This window comes from Amphiura filiformis, chromosome 6 (genome assembly GCF_039555335.1).
Source record: "Amphiura filiformis chromosome 6, Afil_fr2py, whole genome shotgun sequence".
Classification (NCBI taxonomy): Eukaryota; Metazoa; Echinodermata; class Ophiuroidea; order Amphilepidida; family Amphiuridae; genus Amphiura; species Amphiura filiformis.
Genome location: NC_092633.1, coordinates 15,240,149 through 15,256,806, shown reverse-complemented (window position 1 = coordinate 15,256,806; position 16,658 = coordinate 15,240,149). Strand labels below are relative to the sequence as shown.

Below are 16,658 nucleotides of genomic sequence, written 5' to 3'. Positions count from 1 at the left end.
CGATTATCAATAGTTGACCAATCACATCCCCTGTTTAATATAACTGTGTTGACATTATTGCGCAGGCTTCACATGACCTAAACATGGTGAGTATTTATTTCTCTTCCGGATAAAATTTGAAGCAATATTTTCGTGTGTTATGTTTTTGATTTGGTAGTACATATCATTATATTGAATAAAACGATTGATTGTGTAACGTATTGCAAAATTTGAAGTAATTCTGGTGAATGATACTCTTGTAAAACAGTAAGCTTATTTATTACACTGCATGACTGGGTAAGCTTTATACTAACTATACTAAAATGCAGCAAACCTTTTACGAGCGCGACTACCGTGATGTTGCAAATTCGGCGCTAACAACGCGTACGGCGCACAGTTCATTCATAAATTTCCACTCAGCAACAATATATCGCCTTAGCAGCCAATCAGAGACAAGTGCGCTCAACGCAGTATATACGCTGATGTATCCTTACAATACGCCTTGCCTAAGGTTTTCTGCATTTTAGTATAGTGCACCTGCAGCTGTAATAGCCCTGTAGCTATAAGGGCACCATTTGCATGATAGAGCTACTTTTTGACCCCAAATGTCCTTTGAACTCGGATGACCTGGATGTCATTTTGTTATGCTCTCTCATCAAGTTTAAGCATTATTATGTTTTGATGGATCCAAGTTGTGATAATATTGGATCCAAAATATAATAATGATAAAATTGGATGCTTTACGCCCATATTTATTGGTCTCGCTATGAGTTGTAAAATATTGGACTCGACTACGTCTCGTCCAATATTTTAAAACTCATAGCTCGACCAATAAATATGGGCTCAATCGATCCAATTTTATATCACAATAGGGCAAAGTTTAAATGTAGCCCCTAGATGACCTTTGACCTCGGTTGACCTCAATTTTGTTTCGCACATATATTCCCCTCATATCAAGGATTCCACCCACCAAATTTGAGCCCGATCGGACAAAGTTTGAAATTTGACCCCTCCGTAATGACCTTTGACCTATGGACCTCAATTTTATTTCGGGCATATATTCCCCTCGTATCAAGGATTCCACCCACCAAAGTTGAGCCCGATCGGACAAAGTTTGAAATTTGGCCCCTCCGTAATGACCTTTGACCTCTGTTGACCTCGATTTTATTTCGGGCATGTAATACCCTCGTATCAAGGATTCCACCCACCAAGTTTGAGCCCGATCAGACAAAGTTTGAAATTTGACCCCTCCGTAATGACCTTTGACCTCGCTTGACCTCAATTTTATTTCGGGCATATATTCCCTCAGATCAAGGATTCCACCCACCAAATTTGAGCCCGATCGACAAAGTTTGAAATTTGACCCTCCGTAATGACCTTTGACAACGGTTGACCTCGATTTTATTTCGCGCATTATATTTCCCTTGTATCAAGGATTCCACCCACCAAATTTGGGCCCGATCGGACAATGTTTAAAATTTGACCTTTGACCTTGACCTCCGATGACCTTTCAAACCACCCCATAAACGTGGAATGCCCGATACCTATCTATATCCGAAATATCAAACGATGCGTCAAGCGCTGCTAAACGCATAGCCGGATAGACAGACAGACAGAGCTCATTATTTTATTAGTACTAGTGCACCTGCAGCTGTGAGAGCCCTGATGCTGTGAGAGCACTGGCATGATAGCATTTCTGTTTGACGCCAGATGACCTTGGTGTAATTTTTTTCCTGCCCCCCTCTTACAAAGGATTCCACCTATCAAGTTTAAGCCCAATAGGGCAAAGTTTAAATTTAGCCCCTACATGACCTTTGACCTTGGTTGACCTCAATTTTATTTTGCACATATATTCCCCTAGCATCAAGGATTCCACCCACCAATTTTGAGCCCGATAGGACAAAGTTTGAAATCCATGACCTTTGACCTCGGATGACCTCCATATAATGTTTTTCATGCTCCCCTCATACGGGTTTCGACCCACCACGCTTTGAGCCCGATTGGACAAAGTTTGAAATTTGACCCTCCGTAATGACCTTTGACCTCGGTTGACCTTGATTTTATTTCTCGCACATTATATTCCCTCCTATCAAGGATTCCACCCACCAAGTTTGGGCCCGATCGGACAAAGTTTGAAATTTTGACCTTTGACCTTGACCTCCGATGACCTTCAAAACCACATGGCCAACATAATAATAATAATAATAATAATATTTTATTTTTATATAGCGCAATACATCAAGCGATCACAAAGCGCTTTACAGCAATAAAACAAAGATATAAATGTACAAGATTTTTAGGATTAAAAGACATAAAAACAATATTTTAGAAGGCAAATATATATATAAAAATACCAGAATCAGCAAAAGATACACAATAAATCAATCCAATAAAAGACCTGAAACAAAATATATTGCAAGAGGGAAATGCATGAAGCATTGGAGATCGAGAACAAGACCGACAAATGCAATATATTGAATAAAAGTCAAAAAAAAAGATGCTAATGTGATAAAACACATAATAAAAGCAACATACATGACATATGGCCTACCAAACGAACAATGCGAAAAACTTAATGCAACACCAGGCATATTGCACTTGAAAATCTGCACAAGGCACACGAGAGCAAAGACGAGAAACAAAAACAAATGCAATAAACAAGGTGAAGTTTGTGAAAATGCATGGTATGACTTAACATTTTGTATGAACAAGATATAACATGTATTAATTAGTATAAAGTATCATATTATAAAACAACAAAGTAAATACACAAAGCATATTGCACATGCACAATTGCACAAGGAGCTCGAGAGCAAATATCAAGATGAGACTAAGATATGCAATATACAAAGTGAAATACAAAACCATGGGTCGCATAGCACACAAAACTAATATCAAAGTATAAAACTTACGTCAGAATGGGCATCAAACTTACAACAAAACAACCATGACAGCACAGAGCATATTGCACAAGGCATTAGAGCAAGCATGGAACAGAAACATAACAAAATGTAATAGGCAGAGTGAAGTCGTTGAAAATGAGATACATCTTAAACATGTTAAATACACTACAGAATAAAGCGTGAAGAACTAAATATAGCCTATATAACATCATAATACAGTCATAACAATAGCAATCAAACATACAATCAAAGCGAAAAATACAAAATATAATGCACTAAGTGTACACTAAGCAAAATGCACGTGGAAATGCACAAGGCAAAAGGGCGCATGAAGACAAGAGTCAACAAGTGCAAAAACATAGTGAACACTCAGAAACAAACTGAACATGCTGAAGATGAATACTGCACGGGGAAACACTAGAAAAGAACAAAGGCAAAACACGCACAAGGCGGCAGGACATCCAATGCAGTATGCAAAATCAGAGAGCAAGCTATAAAACATGACGAAATAGCATTACACAATCATCGATTTAAAATAATAAGTCTTGAGAGATGTTTTAAACTTGGCCAGAGATGTTGAGTCGCGAGTTTCAGATGGTAAATTGTTCCAGATCTTAGGTGCAGCTGCAGAAAATGACCGATTACCATAGTAAATGGTATTTACAGAGTTCGGGTGACGAAGAAGATGTTGTGAAGATGAGCGCAAAGAGCGATTGGGTTTATACTCCGAAATAAGTTCAGATATATATGAACATGCTTTTCCCAATACCTATCTATATCCAAAATTTCAGCACGATGCGTCAAGCGCGGCGTAAACGCATAGCCGGACAGACAGACAGATAGATAGACAGATAGAGACCGCTTATTATTTTATTAGTACTAGTGCACCTGCAGCTGTGAGAGCCCTGATGCTGTGAGAGCACTGGCATGATAGCGATACTGTTTGACCCCAGATGACCTTTGACCTCGGATGACCTTGATGTAATTTTTGTCATGCTCCCCTCATACGAAGGATTCCACCTATCAAGTTTAAGTCCAATAGGGCAAAGTTGAAATTTGGCCCCTACATGACCTTTGACCTCGGTTGACCTCAATTTTGTTTTGCGCATAAATTCCCCTCGTATCAAGGATTCCACCTAGCACTGGCTTCTGTGCTGTACTCTGATACCTGTAATGATGATTTTCCAACTGTAGGATAGTAGCTGATAGTTTAAATCAGCCAATGGGCATTTGCAGTATATTACAGATTGCCTTTGACTTGGTATGTTACAAAATATTTAGTTTGATGTACTTGCTGATGGCGATTGCTTTAACATTCATTGCAGTGAATTGCTGCAGGAAAAATTGAAATTTCAGAATAATTTGCATCTACGCTCGGTGCTCCCTTCGGTCGCTATTCGAGAGGCGTCGCGGTTTGTGGAACGGGGCTAGTTCTAGATTCCACCCACAAAGTTTGAGCCTGATAGGACAAAGTTTGAAATCAATGAAATTTGACCTTTGACCTCGGATGACCTCCATATAATGTTTTTCATGCTCCCCTAATACGGGTTTCGCCCCCACCAAGTTTGAGCCCGATCGGACAAAGTTTGAATTTGACCCTTCCGTAATGACCTTTGACCTCGGTTGACCTCGATTTTATTTCGCGCATTTATTCCCCTCCTATAAAGGATCCCACCCACCAAGTTTGGGCCCGATCGGACAAAGTTTGAAATTTTGACCTTTGACCTTGACCTCCGATGACCTTCAAATCTACCCGTAAACAGCGCATGCCCGGTACCCATCTATGTCCTAAATATCGGAACGATGCGTCGAAGCGCGGCGAAACGCATAGCCGGACAGACAGACAGACAGATAACGCTTATGATTATTATAGTATAGACTAGTTCACCCGTTGCTGTGAGAGTTACTGATAGCGATGCTATTTGACCCCTGATGACTTCTTTTGACTTTTGACATGTTCCCGCCATTCTTTTTACTACTTTTAAGGCCAATTGGGCATAGGCCTACTGACCCCATTTGACCTTCGCCCTCGAGTGACCTCGGTTTGATTTTGTTCATGCTCCCGTGATATTAAAATGTAGCCCCTGGATGACCTTTGACCTCGGATGACCTCGATTATATTTTTTATGTGTTCCCCTCATATCAAGGATGCCACCCACCAAGTTTGAGCCCGATCGGACAAAGTTTGAAATTTGAACCCTCCGTAATGACCTTTGACCTTGGTTGACCTCGATTTTATTTCGGGCATATATTCCCCTCGCATCAAGGATTCCACCCACCAAGTTTGAGCCCGTTCGGACAAAGTATGAAATTTGACCCCTCCGTAGTGACCTTTGACCTCGGCTGACCGCGATTTTATTTCGGGCTTACATTCCTCTCGTATCAAGGATTCCACCTACCAAGTTTGGGCCCGATTGGACAAAGTTTGAAATTTTGACCTTTGACCTTGACCTCCGATGACCTTCAAAACCACCCGTCAACATGCTTTTCTCGCCACCTATCCATAACCGAATATCGGATCGATGCGTCCCAGCACGGTAAACGCATAGCCGGACACACAGACACACAGACAACCACACACACAGACTTCGCTGGTTATTTTAGTATAGTAGATAGACTAGTGCACCTGCGGCTGTGAGAGCCCAGATGCTGTGAGTGCACAGGCATGATAGCGATACTGTTTGACCCCAGATGACCTTTGACCTATCAAGTTTAAGCCCAATAGAGCAAAGTTTAAATTTAGCCCCTACATGACCTATGACCGCGGTTGACCTCAATTTTGTTTTATGACATATTCCCTCCTATCAAGGATTGCACCCACCACGCTTTGAACCCGATAGGACAAAGTTTGAAATCCATGACCTTTGACCTTTGACCTCGGATGACCTCCATATAATGTTTTTCATGCTCCCCTCATACGAAGGTTTCACCCACCAAGTCTGAGCCCGATCGGACAAAGTTTGTAATTTGACCCCTCCGTAATGACCTTTGACCTCGGTTGACCTCGATTTTATTTCGCAGATTATATTCCCTCCTGTCAAGGATTCCACCCACCAAGTTTGGGCCCGATTGGACAAAGTTTGAAATTTTGACCTTTGACCTTGACCTCCGATGACCTTCAAAACCACATGGCCAACATGCTTTTCCCGATACATATCTATATGCGAAATTTCAGCGCGATGCGTCGAAGCGCGGCGAAACGCATAGCCGGACAGACAGATAGATAGACAGATACAGCCCGCTTATTATTGTAGTAGTAAAGATAGATAGTACTGCCACTGTCATGACTGTCATGATGGGGATGACTGCATGAATTCAGAATACACATCACGGCCCCTGTCATACTTGCATGTCACTGCAGCTGCAGCAAGCACAAGCAGCATAACGTATCAGCCATTCATGATACGCACTAAATAACAGGATGCGTGATTGATTTTATTTTTTATAGTCGGGCATAAACAATGTAGGTATGCCAGGCAAACACATTTGCTAGTCAACCAAATTCGCCGACAATGTCAATGCATTTTTACATAGAAATTTAAAACAACTGGCCGAAGAAAGAAACCTACATATGTTTTCTATACTTCACTTGACCCAAATATATGATTTTTTATGGTGATAAGTCACTCGCACATGGAATTTTAGAGGGATTTTGATAGCAGTTCCATTAAAAAAAGCTGCTGGCCCATTCCATGTCAACTCCAGGGATGTGCACCGCAGCACCTCTTCAATTTTTTTCTTTTTCTGTATGGTGGTAGATATTGATGAGAAAGTAAAATCCTGAAAATTTGAGCTTCATACTCCATTTATTAAATTTTCCATGCATCAATTTGAAATTTAGGGGTCAGCGTAAAAAATGTGTACTTAGGCAAACCTATGTTTGGATGTCCATAAATGTATAATCAAGACCTTTAAAACTTTGAAATATGTATCATGGGGTACATGCAAAATCAAGAATTCAAATCTGCTATCAAAAACTTGTAACTCTTTTTTTAAAATGTTGTAAGGCCCTCAAATACCTGCAACCGTCAAATTGTCTGACATTGGTTTTGGGGGTCAAAATGTAAAAAAGTGGTTTTCCATGGGTAATATCTCAGCTAAATGTATTCTAATATGCTCAATATTAGATAAGAGTAATGTCCTACCAAAGGGCTCTGACTGGCAAAAAAATTGACTCTAAAATTATTTTTACTTTTGGAGTTCTGACCCCCCCCCCCCCCAAAGTTGGTCCTGGTTGGACGGTTGCATTTTGAGGGCCCTATATCTTTTAAAGTAAAGGAGTTACAAGTTTTCTGATAGCAGATTTGAATTCTACACCAAAAAGTCCCCCAGGATCCATACTTTTCAAAGTTTTAAAGGGTTCCCTTTATACATTTATGGACCTCCAAACGTCGTCTTTCGCATTGCGACACATTTTTTACGCTGACCTCCCTAATTGTCAAATTGATGCCACGGGAAAACTAAATAGAGTATGAAGCTCAAATTTTCAGGATTTTACTTTCATCAATATCTACCACCACACAGAAAAATAAAAAAATTGAAGAGGTGCTGCGGTGCACATCCCTGGAGTTGACATGGAATGGGCCTGCTATCATAACAAGACTAAGATCTAGAAACACCCCCGAAATGCCGTTTTGGGGAATTTTGCTAGCTGAATCTTTTTGACATTGTTTGATGAAAGTCAATCTTTGACAAGATGTAACTTTGCTACGGAAAGTGCTATGAAAAAAGTTGCGCCTGAACCGATAGACGCTTGTGAGTAGGATATACGCACATATGCTCGCGAGCTATTTACGCAAAGCGTGAGTGATGTAGGTATGCCAGGCAAACCTAAACACATTTGCTAGTCAGCCAAATTCGCCGACAATGCATATTTACATAGAAATTTAAAACAACTGGCCGAAGAAGGAAACCTACATAAATATGTTTTATATACTTCACTTGACCCAAATATATGATTTTTTATGGTGATAAGACAATCGCACATGGAATTTTAGAGGGATTTTGATAGCAGTTCCATTAAAAAAAGCTGCTATCATAATGAGACTTAAGATCTAGAAACACCCCTGAAATGCCGTTTTGGGGAATTTTGCTTGCTGAATCTTTTTGATGAAAGTCAATCTTTGACAAGATGTAACTTTGCTACGGAAAGTGCTATGAAAAAAAGGTTTTCAGTTTTGACTTTGTTTACTCAAGGGTTTTAATTTGATACATAAAATGATGCAGTTGGATGGCAAATTTGAATTCACCTAGCATACCTAAGTGATCTACGCCAGTGTTCGCGTGCGTTCAAACACGATGGACTGAGCAAGCAAACGTTTTCTCACAACGCGATGGAAATTTTTTTAAAAAGTCATGAAAATATGTCCGTTTGGCTGAACATTCAATTTACATTGCTCATGAGCGGCAAGCGGCATGGAAGTATGAAACCAGCATTACACATTTTGTAAACAGCTCACAGCTTATACCGTGTCCATGTAGTAGAGAGGTAAAGAATGCTAACAGTTTGATCAATCCATTCTCATGTACGTGCTGGTGGTACTACTGTTTACAAAATGCTGCCATCACTTAGCAGATCAGTGAATGGGCATGGTGGTCATGGGGGACATGGGTGCACATTGCTATTTACTACACTATAATTTCTGAAACCAAAGACCTTTCTTAGCTACCGTACTTACAATTTACATCTCTGGATGCATGCCATGATTGGTCATCACTTTCATTCAGGGGGGCTATACTATGGGCTGTGCAATAATTATCTGTTGGGAGAAAGAGCAGAGCAAGCAATTGCTAGCAGGACGAAGAAGGGTAAGAGATTTTGACACATATTCATGTGGTACATTTTGAAGGGGCTGGGTCCAAATTTTGTATGTTCTGTTAATTCTAACTTGGGCCTAAAAAAGATTTGTTTGATTGGCGTAACATAAAAAGAAAATTAGGGTTGGTAATTCAGGATCTTTTTTGTTCACCCCATTTTTGTTCACACCATGTAAACGAAACAAATCTCAAGATTAAAATTTTACTGGGGTATTGAGAAAAATATGAAATTTGCCTTCTAAAGTCTTATTCAGATTCCCTTTTACAAATTAAGCGTACTGCTAGCCGTCCAGCGCGTATTATTTGCACAAGGTCCAATGCACACGCTTGACGTCGCGCGCGTATACGCGATGGTTAAGCTGTCAAATGAAATCTGAATAAGACTTTACACCCCCTGTAGGTATTTATATATATTGCACAGCTCCTAATCATAGCAATCATGATTGCAGACAATACTTTAAGGGGGTACTACACCCCTGCCAAATTTTGTGCCTATTTTTGCATTTTTCTCAAAAATTATAGCGCATTGGGGACAAGTAAGATATGTATATTATAGGGCAAGGATCTACAACTACTGCACTGGAAATTTTATTTCAGCACAGACAACAGTTGTGGAGTTACAGTCAAAAATGAGGAAAACCAATATTTAATCAATAAATCAATAACTACTTGCTTTGAGTTGCTTATCTTACTTGTCACCAATGTGCTATAATTTTTGAGAAGAATGCACTTTATAGGGGTACTACACCCCTCGATAAATTTGTGTCTATTTTTGCATTTTTCTCAAAATAATAACACACTGGTAACAAAAGTTATGTATTATAGGGGCAAGGAATCCAATTACTACACTGGAATTTCAGTGACCCAAGACAAGCGGTTCGTTATTTATGATAAGAAATAAGGTACCGCTAGGATGTACCTCATTTCCTATCATATATACTGAACCGCTTGTCTTGAGTTACTGAAATTTCAGTGTAGTAATTGGATCCCTTGCCCCAATAATATACATAACTTATGTTACCAGTGTGTTATTATTTTTTGAGAAGAATGCAAAATTAGTCACAAATTTACCACAGGGGTGTAGTACCCCCTTAATGTATTCCAAATGCATTTTTAGGACACATATCCATTCATGTTGATAATTCTTGAATATTATTGTGATCAAGAAAGGTAAATAATTAACACTAAATAACAGAATGATAAGTCCATTGGTAATGGTATGCAATGATTGGTTAATTCAGATCATGTGACAAGAAACAATGCTCACCTACAATGTAATTCTTGGGACAAGAGGAATACTTTGGCACATTTTTTAATCAAAATGTAATGCCAGCTTTGAAATTTTAACCTTGCATTACCAGTACCCTTTTAAAAATCAAAAATCTACCCAAAAACGCTTGTAAAATAAGCACCAACAATATTTGCAATCCTCATATAATTTTTGTGCAAGGAAATTTTTTTTTTGTAAAAATATTAGTTCCATTAAGTGTACTAGAACTGATAACATTTTTTGTCTTAATATTTTAGAGAAAACATGCTCGGTCATACTCCCCTCGGATCCACCTAAAGCTCCAAAGTAAACAGAAATTATAACTTTGATACAAATTACATATCAGGGAAAAACTTTCATTTTGGCATTTGCGAGGGCAGCCAGAAAATTCTTCAGAGGCCTGCAAGGGCACCAAAAAAATCACATACCGGTACCGTACAAAAGCATACATCCAAAGTTAAACATTCTGAGGGGCACCAAGGCAAAGGCATGGGGTACTCAAGGCAATTGCCTTTGGTGCCTCTGGTTATTTTTTCCCCTGACATTTCAATATTCTTTTTTTCATAATCATCCATGAATGATGATAGTAGCACAAGTGGTTCTAGGTTCAGGGATTCTCCTAATCCATTTTTTTTTTAAACAAAATTAATTTATATAGTTTTAGAAATATCGGATTGGATATCAGCAGATATTATGAAATTAATATCACTATATCAGATCAGTGGACAAAAGTCATTTCAGTTCAGCTCTAATCAACAGCTAAAAAAAGTATTGTCAAAAAGTTATAAAAATGTTACTAAAATGATACTAACTATGGACATTATTTCATTTTTGTTTGTTCTTTTGTATAACAGTTGGTGTTAGTATTAGGTGATCTTCACATTCCACACCGCAAAAGCGGTCTACCAGCCAAATTCAAAAAACTGCTGGTTCCAGGCAAGATTCAGCACATTCTCTGCACAGGTAATCTGTGTACCAAGGAGTCCTATGATTATCTTAAGACACTTGCAAGTGATGTACATGTTGTCAGAGGAGATTTTGATGAGGTATGTATGTGTATTACTGAAAATATATACTAAAGTTTGTTCGGTTTATATAAGGCAGAAATTATTTGGCTTTTGTTACTGCGCGCGTCAATAAAGTCCCAACGCACGCTCGCGTAAATTCACATAAGGGTGCATCAGTCACGCATTGCGCAACGCACAACTAGTGTAAACATTGCGCCCAACTGCGTGCATGCCATTCTATATCAATACACGGTGTAATGAGTCTTTATTTTTTCCGCCTTATATATGCCGAACAAACTTTAAAACTGTATAACTATAATTCCAATTTTCCAGTAACCACAAGCTTGGCTAGAAATGAGACTTAGAAATCGACCATGTTTTTGTCACAATGGTAGTATATAGTGAGTAAGATCAGAGTCCCAGGGAAAGTAACCTCAACAGATGGTAAGGTCAGAACCCCAGGGAAAATAACCTTAACAGATGTGGTTGGAGTTTGGACAGTAACCAAAAATGGGAGAAGTTGGGTGCATAGCTGAGAGATATAAATTAGACAATGATAAAGACCTACCGTACCTCAGAAAAATAGTACTATAGGGTGTATCAAAATGATTGGTACCCATCAATATCCAGTGAGCATTGCCAAGACTGCCACATCAAAGTGCAGCGTAACATTACTCTAATTTATAGATTTAAATATAAAAGGTCATAAAACTATAAATTGTAGTCATTTCAAGTGGATCTAGTATTGAATGTGGAAGAAGCATACCTTTCATTAGATGACAAAGTTGATGGGTACCAATCATAGTTTCGATTTATTTTTTATTTTTTATTATTCCCTGTGCTTGGAACTGATGGAGGGAGAAAAGACATACATAATGATCATAGTTTCGACTTGGTAGAATAGTTTATCATGTCTCAGGTCAAGTTTTCAGAAACCAGGTTTTCTGCTTCACCATGTGAACAAATTTCGGCCTACAAATAATGGTGTCTTTAAAGTTTATCTGTCCTTTTTGTTTCACTGTTTTCAAAAGGATTACCATGTACAATGATAATATAATAATTGTAACAATATTGACAACCTGTTTTACTTTTCTACACAGAATGTCTCGTATCCTGAACAAAAAGTAGTAACTGTAGGTCAGTTCCGTATTGGTATCTGTCACGGCCATCAGATTGTACCATGGGGTGATGTTGAGAGTCTTGCCCTTGTGCAGCGCCAACTGGATGTCGATATTCTGATTTCGGGACAGACACACAAATTTGAAGCATTTGAGCATGAGAGTAAATTCTACATTAATCCTGGCTCAGCGACTGGAGCATATAGTCCACTAGATACAAAGTGAGTTAATAGACTGTATAATAGATAGTTTCGAAGCGTTTACAAACCTGTTCAGTCAAGCTATAGTATGTCTTGTCTCAAGTTTATAGTAATGCCCATGTTGGATTTTGCAGAGGCAGATTCGAATCTGTGTGTTTACGCGATTGTGCGTACGGACAAATCGTATTTCCTTGTGGGCGTAGGTTAGCGCACACAATTTGAATCTGCCACTGTGAAATCCAACATGCTATTACTCTCAACTTAAGACAAGACACACTATAGTTTTGCTAACATTGCTCTGAAATGGATAGTATGTTAAAAATGAAGGTTAGATCTTGTAATAGACAATGGGTACACAGGAACATGTATCATGTACAATTCTTGCAATAAACAAACTGTACGACTGGTGAAATTTGTAAGAAAGTCTGTCAGTTAAAGCAGTAGCTACTATAGCCAAAATATTAAATTCTCGATCATGAGAGCCAACTGGGGTACGCACAGTTATTTGCGCCGCGCGTACTACGCAATTACCGGCGCTTACGGCACAAACACAGCTTTTGAGAATTGACCAATCACACGGTCGTTGCTAGGCAAGGTCAAGGTTCGGTCATGCAGGTCGCGCGATCATGTTATTCTATGAAAAGTATGCTGACGCAGAAGGTACATCCTCTCATGATCGAGAAATTGTTATTTTGGCTATAGTGCAGCATTTGCTTTTAAAAGCGACTAGCCAATTATATGTCATTTCATTCATTACCAGTAGAATCTAAGGCAACTTGATTGCAATGACAATTCGTCTCTTCATTGCTACAACTGATTCCAGTTCAGAGAGGGGGGGTGCATGCACGAGCTGGTCGACTTTGTAATGTCAGAGAGGACCTGTCGCATTCCCCTCTGCACTGATTTACTATTGATTGCCAATATAATACAGGCATCAAGCTAAACCTGAGTCATTGTTCTGATTATTCAAGTGAACCAAAACTCTCTGTTTCTCCCCTCTATGACCCCTGGTTAAAATGCTGTTTGCTGCATCCTTGATTCTGGCCTGTCATGCAATAGTAGAACTAAAACATTTTATTCTATTGTAATTGTATTACTAAAATAATTGCTTTTCTGTTTTCTTTTCAGTATTAGTCCATCATTTGTTCTAATGGATATTCAAGCATCTACAGTAGTTACATATGTCTATCAACTCATGGGAGATGACGTCAAAGTGGAAAGGATAGAATACAAGAAAAACTGAAATCTACTCATGAATTACTCACTGCAAACTCCTGTATGAACTTATCAAAACAGACACATGTTAATGAGAAGAATATTGCAAAACATGTGAACTGTTATGAATTGTAGGTATATGTGTACATCAAGATTGCTAAAAGTAGGGCTAGGACAAATGTACAAATTTCAAATAGCAAACAGAACTAAAATTACTGGAAGACAGATGAAATTCTTGATGTGTTTTTATTTTACAAATTTTGCTCTGAGGCTAGACTTATGAAATTGAATATCCACAAAATAATTCTTTTGTATTTTGAAAATGGTGGAAAGATCATTGAAATTCTAGATTTGAAAAATGAAGCTTCTCCATAGTGGATTGGGAATTTGTAAAATGAACTTGGAATTAAGCTGGGCTACAGTATCAACATTTAAATATGAAAAACATTGATCACAATTTCCAGTCAGAAAGGCAATTTAAAAATGAATGCAGCTTGACTGGTATTTGACCATGTCAACAAGCTGGGAAGTTATGCATTCAACTATGTAGCATTTAATGCCAAATTTCACCTGTTGATAGGAGTATGTGATAATGTATTTTAAGAACTTTTGCATTTCTCTCGCAATTATCTATGGCAAATATCGCAATATGCAAAAGTGAAATTGGAGCCCAAAATGTACAGATGTGATTTTGTCCTTAGTCCCAGCTGATTTTGAACTCAATATAAAAGTACCAATTTGTTTTAATAATAATTGAAAATTATCTATGTGGTATGGGCTAAAAATCATCAAAGGTATGTACATGCAAGTATCTTCTTTTAATATCATGGCCATACAGCCTATGAAATAATGTATAGGAGTTAGTAGTGATTTTTGTCATTTTATTATTTTCTGTACATATCAAATTGTGTATGTAACTGTAAGCTTTATGTGGAAAGTGAATTGTATTAGATGTGTTCCATTCCTTTCTCACCTCTTCTTATAATAATATATTTTGCATATTTCTAGTCAAATACCAAGGATTTGATTGCTTGCAGGGGGTGATATACAGGGTGTATCAAAATGATTGGTGTCCACTGTCCATCAGTTTCCAGTGATTATGGACAAGACTGTCACATAAAAATACAACATAGAAGCTATCTAATTTATAGATGAATGTTATAAAAGATGATCAATTTATTAGTTAGAGGATCCATTGTTGCATAATGGAAGAATCAGACTTGTCAATAAACACCAAAACTGATGAGTTCCAATCATTTTCGATTTTGATACACCCTGTAAGGACCATTCTTGTCCAAAATCACTCGCAAACTTGGGGTAGATATGCAAGTTGCATTATCGTAGTAGAAGTGCACAATTTGCAATATTATTTTCAATTTAATGCAGATTTAATTACAGTACCTTAACATCAGTAAGTTGGTCTGAATTGATCAGTGTGCTGCAATCACTTCTTCTCACCAATTTTTGCAATGGTGATGTGCAACAAATGACCCATCATCAGAGCATAAGCTGGTTTATAGTAGCTGGTATTTGAAATTATACCCTGAGAAAGACAGAGATGCATAGTGGTGGTGTACTTTGTGTGTAGGCATGAATTTATAGCTCAGTGCTTACTCCTTCATTAATGTCACAATATCAAAGTGTTTATTGGCATAAAGGTATACAGTCGTGTTCTAGAGAAATGGCATACATGTATGCAGAATTTGAGACCAAACTGTGATTGAAGAGAATTAGGATAGTCTTTCAAGAATGACCTCAGCAGTAAGTGTAGACCAGACAAGCCAAGTGATGTCTCCAATTGGTCATTGACATATATAGTCCATGCATCCATTGAGATGACACATGAAGAGTGTATTATTAGTTATATGCTTTTATTAGTTTTGGAAGTGCAAATTAGTTTATATTAGATACCATGTCCAACTCATCCTTCCATTGTTGTTTACCTCAATTATGATACAATGTCATTCATCCTTAATGTAAGCATATACCCCTTTCCCAACATACGCACCTATTTCATGGAGTATCCTTTGTGTAAGATATTCATGACCAGGGACAGGCGATTTGCGCGGAAAAAAATAGCAAATTGCGCGGAATTGCGTGGAAAAAAATTCCGCGCAAATCGCCTGTCCCTGTTCATGACTTAGACTAGTGTAAAGACTCCATTGAGGAAGCAGCTTACAGAATAAAGCTGTATAATCTCTCAATAGAAGATTTTTGTACAAAGTCGAGACTGTAGGGGTATGCAAAGGATAAACCCATTTTGTTGCCTACTTCTATCTAACACATATGCCAAAAGTCATCATTTGTAAGCTGATCTGTTACATACACTCTTCTACATTGTTTTGTAGATGAAACCTACCAAATTGACCCTTGGGTGCACTATTCAATAGCTAAATTGCTAGCGTAGTAATGGTATTTATAATCTGCCCTATTGTTGGGGACCAATATTTAATTTTTTTAAGGCACTGCTCAATCAAGTTGAAAATTTTGTTATGATTAGACTAACTTTGAATTGTTCTTTTAACAGAAATGTTTTCACAACATGTAATATCTTCATAGCAGGGACACGACAGCAGGGATCGATTTAGAAACAAAATTTACATGTACAACAATTATTTTACTCAAAATGGGCTGAATAACACAACATTTTGCATGCACAGGCAAACTTCTACAGGCACAGAGCGTAAGTTACATGCATTTGTGCTTGTTAAATCCCTCTAAATCGAGCCCTGCATGACAGAATTAGTATGTGAACACATTATAGTATAGCTAACTAATAATGTTTAAATATGAGAGGGGACACTCATTTGGTAGACTTAAAATTGTTTGAAACGGTAAATAAGACCATTTTGGTAATTCAAAAAGAAACCTGAACTATACCACATGTGTGCATGATTGACTATTGAGCATGCACATAGTGGTTTTAGTTTGTTTGCAAAGAATCTCATGAATTGCGAAAATGGTCAGTTGTCCAGTTTCACTGTAATGAACAGAAACTTGTATTGTAATTTGAAGGGATTGAGCCCGTGCTCTTTATATTAATATATGTGTATACTAATGTTATATCAATAAATATAAATCATGAATAGTATGTGAATATGGTTAGTTATCTTCATTTTTTCTGTCCACTGTAGTCAGTTTAGAAGAAA

General features: G+C 38.0%; 1 protein-coding gene across 1 annotated transcript; it reads left to right on the top strand.

Moving 5' to 3' along the window:
* The first annotated feature begins 11 nt into the window (after positions 1–11).
* Positions 12–16,600, top strand: LOC140155032 (vacuolar protein sorting-associated protein 29). The gene is made up of 4 exons (XM_072177708.1): positions 12–86; positions 10,824–11,015; positions 12,077–12,315; positions 13,423–16,600. Exons 1-4 carry the CDS (start codon positions 84–86, stop codon positions 13,535–13,537), a joined length of 549 nt encoding a protein of 182 aa, XP_072033809.1. The 5' UTR covers positions 12–83; the 3' UTR covers positions 13,538–16,600.
* Positions 16,601–16,658: the final 58 nt, after the last annotated feature.

Coding starts and splice junctions, on each gene's coding strand:
- LOC140155032 (XM_072177708.1), top strand. Junction 11,016..12,076: donor TCAGAGGAGATTTTGATGAG/GTATGTATGTGT, acceptor TTTTCTACACAG/AATGTCTCGTATCCTGAACA. Junction 12,316..13,422: donor TATAGTCCACTAGATACAAA/GTGAGTTAATAG, acceptor TTTTCTTTTCAG/TATTAGTCCATCATTTGTTC.